This window comes from Diabrotica virgifera, chromosome 2 (genome assembly GCF_917563875.1).
Source record: "Diabrotica virgifera virgifera chromosome 2, PGI_DIABVI_V3a".
Classification (NCBI taxonomy): domain Eukaryota; kingdom Metazoa; phylum Arthropoda; class Insecta; order Coleoptera; family Chrysomelidae; genus Diabrotica; species Diabrotica virgifera.
The window spans coordinates 136,659,150-136,668,153 of NC_065444.1; the positions used below are offsets into that span (position 1 = coordinate 136,659,150).

A 9,004-nucleotide genomic window follows, 5' to 3' on the forward strand; every position below is an offset into this window, starting at 1 on the left:
ATTCAGTTTAAGCGTTATGATGGAAATATAAAGGTATGGCTACCTTTTTGGTCACAGTTCAAAAAGATTCACGATGATTCATTCATAGATAAATGTGATAAAATAGAATATTTGATACAAGCAACTGTTGAAGGCAGTAGGGCTCGACAACTTGTTACAAGTTTTCCTATGGTAGCTGATAATTATCAAAAGATTATAGAGTGCATGCAGGCTAGGTTTGGCAGGGAGGATCTTCAGATAGAAATTTATGTTAGAGAGTTACTTAAGTTAGTTTTAGAAAACTCTATGGCTACTCAAAAGTTAGAATTATCTCTGTTATATGACAGCATTGAAACACAGTTGAGAGCTTAAGATACTTTAGGGATAACCTCGGATAAATATGCCGCAATATTGTATCCATTGATTGAATCCTGTTTGCCACAGGATATTTTGAGAATTTGGCAGAGATCTAGTTTTTGCAATACAGCAAACTCGGCTGATCGTAATTTAGGATCAAATCTTTCTTTGAATTCTAATATGAATAAAGACACAACTTTGGAATTGAAACTAGTCAACCTTATGAGTTTTTTGAGATCTGAGGTAGAAAATGAACAAAAAATATCTTTAGCTAGCGATGGTTTTGGTTTAGCACAGAATTTTAGTAACTTAAATTTAAAATCTGATAGCGAGCATGTTCGTAAACGCAATGTCAAGAGGGAACCTTTATTTTACACTGCTGCTGGTTTGTTAAATAGTACAGATGTTGTCAAATGTTTGTTTTGTGATGGAGCACATGAGAGCACTTCTTGTTTTAAGGCACAGAAAATGAATCTAGAAGAAAAGAAAAATTGTTTGTCTAAACATAAGGCATGTTTCTTTTGTTTGAAGGGGGGTCATCAGGCGAGGAAATGTCGCACACGTTTAAGATGTATTTTATGCAGCAAATCCCATGTTCCACTTATGTGTCCTAACCTTTCTACCAGAAAATTTCCTGATCTGACAGATAAACAAAATGTTGATAATACTCCAAAGGACCAAACTTTAAGTAATTTTACTCACACTCATGTTTTTATTCAAACTGTTCGAGTTAATCTAAAGGGTCCTAATGGTACTTGTGTTGTGAGAGCCTTAATTGACAGTGGTTCACAGAGGTCGTATCTTTTGAAGTCTGTAGCTTCAGCTTTGGGTTTGGAAGCCAAACGAAGGGAAAAAATCGTTCATTGTCTTTTTGGAGGTACTGAATCAAATAGTACACACTTTTGTTATGATGTTTTAGCAAGTCATGGAGACTACACTTATAATATGGAAGTTTTAGATCAGTCGTATATTTGCAACGAAATACCTTCAGCTATTTATGGTCCATGGACTCAGGAATTAAAGTCTTTAAATATTGAATTATCTGATACGGAAGGTAGTGGTCCGATTGAACTTTTATTGGGGTTAAATGTTGCTGATATTTTTTATACAGGGAGGCGTCATATATTACCTAGTGGACTTGTAGCTGTTGAAACATACTTTGGATGGACAATAATGGGGAAATCTGCAAATACAAGCCCAGTGTCACAAGCTAATATGACTTGTTTAAGTTTATTTGTTAATCCATCCATTACTGAACTGTGGGAGTTGGATGTTTTGGGGATTCAGGAGCCTAGTGAGAAGAAGTCCAAGGAGAAATTGGCATTGGCAGCGAAGGAGTTATTTTTACAAACTGTACTCATAAACCAAGAAGGCAGATACGAGGTTGGACTTCCTTGGCTGGAAGGGCATCCGTCATTACCAGCTAATTTTAATGTGGCAAAACGTCGTTTACATTCGGTCGTGTCCAAGCTCAAAAGAGATAATCTCTTTTCTCGTTATAATGAAGTATTTCAGGAATGGGAAAATTTGAAAATAATAGAAAAAACAAATAGTGACTCCACCACTGGACATTTTTTACCCCATCGACCTGTGTTAAAGGAGGGATCTACGACCGCTGTGAGGCCAGTGTTTGACGCCTCAGCTAGAGAGAAAAATAAACCTTCACTTAATCAGTGCCTTGAAAAGGGACCAAATCTGATTGAAAGTATTCCACTTTTGCTTCTTAAATTTCGTAAATTTGAAATTGGAGTTGTCTCTGATATTAAGAAGGCTTTTTTGCAAATAAGTGTCAATAAAAATGATAGCGAATTTTTAAAGTTTTTATGGCTCAATGATAACGGTGAAGAAATTGTATTAAGACACAAAAGAGTAGCCTTTGGTGTGAATTGTAGTCCGTTCTTACTTGGGGCTACCATTGATTACCACCTGTCGAAATGCCTCGAAAGTTGTTCTTTACCTAATGCTAAATATTCACAGGAAACCATTGAGCGTTTAGCCAAAAGCTTCTACGTAGATAATTGCATTTGTAGCATGACCAACCGAGAGAGTTTAAACACTTTTATTAGGGAAGCGGTTTCTGCAATGTCTGATGCGCAGTTTGATTTACGAGGGTGGGAGTTTTCTGGAAACTCCGACAGTGATAATTTTTATGTAATGGTTCTGGGTCTTAAGTGGTTCACCAAAGGAGATGTTTTGAAAATTAACAGCGATTCTTTGGAACCAGATCTTTCCATTGTGACAAAAAGAAAACTTCTTTCCATGGCACAAAAAATATTTGATCCCATAGGTTTTACTGCTCCAACCACTTTGATACCTAAATTGTTGTTACAGCAGTTATGGGAGAAACAAACACCCTGGGATGATCCTGTTAGTGATGAAGTCTCGGATAGGTTTAAACATTGGGTTGCTGAGTTACCATACCTCTTTAACATTGAGATTCCTCGTTGGATATCATTTGGAACTGCTTCAGAAGAAACTAGCATTCATACCTTTTGTGATGCTAGTCAGCTTGCATATGCAGCTGTGGTTTTTTGTAGAATTAAAAGAGGCGACAAGGTTTCAGTACACCTGCTAGCTGCGAAGTCCAGAGTTGCGCCGTTAAGAAAGCTAACCATTCCACGTCTAGAGTTAATGGGTGCAACTATTGCAGCTAGGCTTTATAGTCAGGTAGAAGAAAACTTCAGTGGAGATTGTTATGAGAAATATTTTTGGAGTGATTCTTCAACTGTCATTTCCTGGATTCAAAGGCAAGATGAGTGGGGTCCATTTGTTTGGAATAGGGTTCGTGAAATAAGAGAATTAAGTTCTACAGATCAGTGGCACCATCTTCCAGGTGTGCTGAATCCGGCAGATCTACCATCTCGTGGTTGTGATCCTAAAACACTTTTTGAGTCAAAATGGTGGGAGGGATTTAGATGGTTATACCAACCCAAAGAAAATTGGCCGACTCAAGTTTTGGAGGTAAATGAAGAAGAAATTGCTAAAGAATATAAGAAGAAAGTGGTAACAACCCTTGTTAATGAAAATCCCGTTGATTTTTGGCACTTATCTTACTTTAGTAAATTTACCAAAACTATTCGTATGATAGCATATATTTTCAGACTAGCTTACAATTTAAAGCATTCAGATCAAAAAATGAAAGGTGAATTAACTGTAGAAGAATTGAGCAAAGGCGAAGAGTTTATTTTCAAGATAATTCAACAAGAAAGTTTTAAAGGGTTGAACGATGAGAAGATAAAATGCCTTAATCCATTTTATGACAAAAGGGGGGTAATACGTCTGAAATCAAGAATAGCCAATAGAGAAGATACCTTAGATTATAGATTTCCAGTTGTCTTACCTGCCAAGCATAGCGCTGTTCATGCTCTCATTATGGATAAGCATAGAAGTTTATGTCATATAGGAACCCAAAGTTTATTAGCCCAGCTGCGTGAAAATTATTGGTTGCTAGGTGGCCGACGCACTGTTAAGCCTGTTATTAAAAAATGTTCAATTTGTAAAAGGTTTGATTCTAAGCCCTACGTTGTACAAACACCTCCGTTGCCAGAGGATAGAGTAAGAGATGCTGTCCCCTTCGAAATCACAGGTGTTGACTTTGCCGGTCCACTATACCTCAAAAGTGGTGAAAAAGCGTGGATATGCTTGTTCACGTGTGCAGTTTATCGAGCGGTGCATATGGAGCTTACTTTGTCGCTCTCTACAATGGCCTTTTTGCAAGTTCTACGTCGGTTCGTTGCTAGACGGGGCCGGCCTAAAATACTTTATAGTGATAATGGTACGAATTTCCGCGGTGCGGAAAATGCATTCGCTAATATAGACTGGGACTTAATCGCGCGGGATTCATCAACGCAACGTATAAAATGGAAGTTTAATCCCCCTAGTGCGTCGTGGTGGGGCGGTTTTTTTGAAAGACTTATTGGTATAGTAAAGAACTTATTACGTCGAGTATTGGGACACTCAAGTCTTCACTATGAAGAACTTTTAACATTAATTTGCGATTGTGAGGCAGTGGTGAATTCTCGACCAATAACTTACATTTCTAATGACCCGAACGATTTGATAGCTATGTCTCCGGCCATGTTTCTGCGTGACTTAACGGGAAGTGAAATGCCAGACTGTGATTTGATAGACAATACTTCACTCTCGCGTAGTGCTCGAAACACACAACGTCTACGCGAACAATTACGTGCAAGGTTTAGACTAGAATATCTTGGTCAACTAAAACTTAGGTATCACAAAGGAATGAATTTGAGCGTAAAGATGGGAGATATTGTTTTAGTAGAAAACGACAATGCTAAGCGTATTGAGTGGCCTATTGGAAGGGTCATGGAACTTTTACCCGGTAAAGATGGAAGTACACGTTTAGTAAGAGTCAAAACGTCGCGAGGTGAACTTCTACGACCAGTGCAGCGACTGTTTCTCTTGGAACGTGAGGGTGATTCCATAGATTTTCCTGATGTTGAGAACTTAGATGACAACCAGTCTCAGCAATTTGAAGTTCATCAAGATGAAACGCGTTCGGGAGTGATATCTAAAAGCAGAGTACCCGATGCGAAAATTACGCGTAGTGGACGTGTTACTAAGAAGCCAGCTCGTTACTTGTAATTTGTAAATTTATTTTCTAGTTTTAATGAGAAATGTTTCATGGTTGATCCGTTTCTCAGGTGGGAGAATGTTAGAAAATCAAATTCGGATTGATTTCGCGCCGCGGATCACCTGTGAAGCATTATGTAAAAAAGAAGAAGACTATCATAACCTAAAAGTCAATCTCTTTTTTCAAGACAGAAATGTTTGTTGTTCACGTTTTCAGTTGTTGTATTTTTTGTATAAGTAAAGTAAAGTTCTTAAAATGAAGCTCAGGTGAAGGAAATATCGTATTATTTCTTCCGAACTTCTCCGGCCGGCTAATAACGGATAGACTTTAGCAACGGTGGAACAATATTCTTGTATTTTATTATTTTTGATATTGTGCAATTGTAGTTTAATTTCCTTGGCGATTTTATTTAATTTTGTCTTGTTCTCAGGTGTTCTTTTTCTTCGCCACTCCTCCTTTATTTTTCTCTTTCTAGCAATCATTTCCTTTATTACAGTTGGGCAATGCTCTTTAAATTTTGTTTGGTAGCAGTCAGGGGTAGCATACCAAGCAGCTTCTTGTATCGATTTCTGAAGATTTTCTACTGCTACGTAGATGTCACTTTCTCTTTTCAATGGGATATTTATGTCAATTAATTCATCTAGTTTAGTCTTGAAAATGCTCCAGTCTGTTTTGTTACTGTATAATGATGGTTGTTTAGTACTGTTTGTTATTTGTGCATACCATGTCGCGATTACGCTAGAGTGGTCAGAGGGTAGATCGTAACAAGATTCTACTTTTGCCAATTTAACATTAATTCCTTTAACAATATAGAAGTCGAGTAGATCAGGTATTTTTGCATTGTCGGTAGGCCAGTAAGTTGGTTCCCTTGTGGTGAGATAATATGCATTGGTCGCGTTTATAGCTTTAAGAAGTTCTCTGCCTTTTGTTGAAATAATTCTGGATCCCCAGGTAGTAATGCTTAGAATTAAAATCTCCTCCTGCTATAAATCTATTTCCTAATGTTTTAAAGAAATTTTCAAACTGTTCCGTTTTGTTATTGTGCTTTGGCGGACAGTATGTAGCTGATACTGTTAGTGGGCCTAGTTGATCTTCCACAACAATGCTGGTGGCCTGTAGATAGTCGCATTCATATTTTTGTATTTCGTAGTGCTTTAGTTTATTACTAACTATTATTGCAGTGCCTCCATGTGCTTTTTCGTTTGGATGTTGCGTATGATAAGTTGTAAATCGTGGAATATTAATGTGGTTTTTGGATGTAAAATGAGTTTCTGTAATCAGCATTATATCAATTTTTTGTGTGTTAATAAATAGTTTTAATTCTTCTACATGTTGACTTAAGCCATTGGCGTTCCATAATACTAGCTTTAGTAACTGAGTCATTTCTGGTTGAGAATCATGGTTAGGAGGTTGAGCATAGTGCTCATTTGTTCCGTTAGTTTTTTTAACATGTCTTTCAGTTCTGACATGTCTGTGTGGTCATTAGTTTGATTTGGTATAACATGTTGTGTAGTAGCTTGGTTGGAGGCTTTCTGGTTAACTGCTTGCGTTGCTTGTGCATATGTTATTCCAGGTTGCACATAGTTGACTGTTGTAGTTCTATCTTGGTTTGTCCTCGCGTTATGTCGTCTCAAGTAAGGGAATTTAAGTTTTTGTAATTGTTTGTGAACTTCACACCCTCTATAATTTGCGGGGTGATTTTCACCACAGTTAGCACATTTAACATTACTGTCTCTGGTTTTTCTTGGACATTCTTTAGTGTAATGAGGTTCTGCGCATTTGACACAGCACGGTTGTTTATTGCAGAAGTTTTTTGTGTGGTTGTAATTTTGACATCTACTACATTGCGGAATTATTCTCTTGACATTCGGTGCTTCGAATTCTACTATGGAATGCATTACTTGTTTGATGTCATAGATGTTCTTGTTATTATCTTTTGTTTCTAGATCAATGTAGAACATAGGCAACGATTTTTTTTGTTTGGTTATGTAGTATATTCCATATATTTATAACATTATGGTTTTTGATTTTATGGTCTTCTTTTATCTCTTCTACATTTGTCGTGGGGTGCATGCCTTTGAGAACCACTCGGTAGTGTCTTTCACTTTTAGGTTTATAAGTGTGGAAGTCCGTGTTTTTTTGTTTTTAGAGCATTTACTATGGCGGTGTATGCTTTGTCTGATTTTGGTTGAATTTTTATTTGTTCGCTGTTGACAGTTTTAGTGATAAAATCATTTTCTGCTACTTGTTGCAATAGATCGATAAAAGGCTTGCAGATCTGCACGCCTGATACAAATATTGGAGGTGGTTTTGGTTTTGCATCTGTATTTTTAACTGTGTCCTCCAAATTGTCACTTTCATCTATTGAACTTAGTGCTTCAAATTTATTTTGTGTTGTTATAGGTTTACTTAACCAGTACCGTAATATGGGGTGAATTCGAACGGGTTTTGGGGCTTTTTGAATATTGTGACGGCGTTTGAGAATAAAATTTTACCAAAATCCAAATATATTATTATTAAACCTTTGTGTAAATGTACAAAACAAAATCATCAACTAAAATAATGTAGTAATAGGCCATGATAAAGAAGAAGAGGCGTGACTTGGCACAATGAAGTTAGATATAGGTTAGAAGGTTAGAACCATTGATATAAAAACACCAAGGATAGAACCTATGAGCAAAATTCTGGCGTCCAAAGTAGCTGATAAAAAGTAGCTAATAACTTGACATAACAATGGCCGACTCTTGGTTTCCGGAATAATTTCTTGATTTACCAACAGTAATGCATTAAATTATTGACTTAATATTGCCTTAATATTGTTACCTGTTTTACAATGTATTTTACATTAAAATATGTCACCAAATAAAATATTTATTATTTATTAACCACAAAAACACCTGTCAACGCCAACTTCACGTCAGAAATTGTAAACAGTATGTGACGTCAGTTCCGTCGCAGATCAGATGCATGTAAACTTATACACAGTTAGACCGCTTGGTTAGAACATATAACATGTAATGTAGAGATTGTAAATCTTACTTTTATTAAATATAACATTTAATAAATACTTGAGTATTATTATTACATGGCGCAGTCAGTACAAGAGCCAAAAGTACAGTTATCCAGAATGGAAGGAAAAGTGCCAGAATCCATGAAATTCGATGGAAACCTTCATGAAAATTTTAGACAATTTTACCAAAATTTTGAAATGTATCTTATTGCAACTGAGAAAGATGACAAAGCTGATAGAATAAAAATTGCTTTGTTTTTAAATATGATTGGACCGGAAGGAGTTGATATATATATATATATATATATATATATATATATATATATATATATATATATATATATATATATATATATATATATATATATATATATATATAACATTCTCAAAATACCAGAACCTAATAAATTTGATAGTGTCATATCAGAATTTAAGAAGTATTGTGCTCCCAGAAGAAATAAAACATATGAACGTTTTGTATTTAATAAAAGAATTCAAGCTGCAGATGAACCTTTTGATAGTTATCTTAGTGATTTAAAAAAGTTGATACAAAGCTGTGAATATGATACACAGGAAGACAGCATATTGACAGATAGGTTAGTTTTAGGAACAAATGATCCATCAGTTCAAGAAAAATTATTAAATGCTCAAAAGTTAACGCTTGAAACAGCAATAGAGATATGCAGAAACTCTGAAATAATAAAAAGGCAGTTGGAATCTGTAAGAAACAATGAAAGTTTGGAAGTAAATGCAGTAAAAAATAGACAAGAAAGTGGAAATACACAAATGAGTTAAAATTTTTGTGTAAAAATTGCAAACGTAAACATGTAGCTGCCCAGTGCCCAGCGTTTGGAAAAAATTGCTTTAAATATGGTGGAGCAAATCACTTTAGTAATGCCTGTTTTGCTGAAATGTCCAATCAGCAAAGATATAAAAGGCAAAATGTTAAAAAAGTTAAAGAAATTAGAAGACATGACGAGAACATTGATGGCTATTCAACAGATGATGACATATATGTGTATACCGTGAAAGGAGTTGGAGCAATCAATAGTAGAAATCGTAAT

The 9,004-nt window shown here is 35.7% G+C and overlaps 1 protein-coding gene across 1 annotated transcript; it reads left to right on the plus strand.

Annotated features, from left to right (window-relative positions):
- The first annotated feature begins 516 nt into the window (after positions 1–516).
- Positions 517–7,411, plus strand: LOC126880803 (uncharacterized). Its single transcript, XM_050644865.1, has 2 exons — positions 517–2,571; positions 7,334–7,411. Exons 1-2 carry the CDS (start codon positions 517–519, stop codon positions 7,409–7,411), a joined length of 2,133 nt encoding a protein of 710 aa, XP_050500822.1.
- The last annotated feature ends 1,593 nt before the right edge of the window (positions 7,412–9,004 follow it).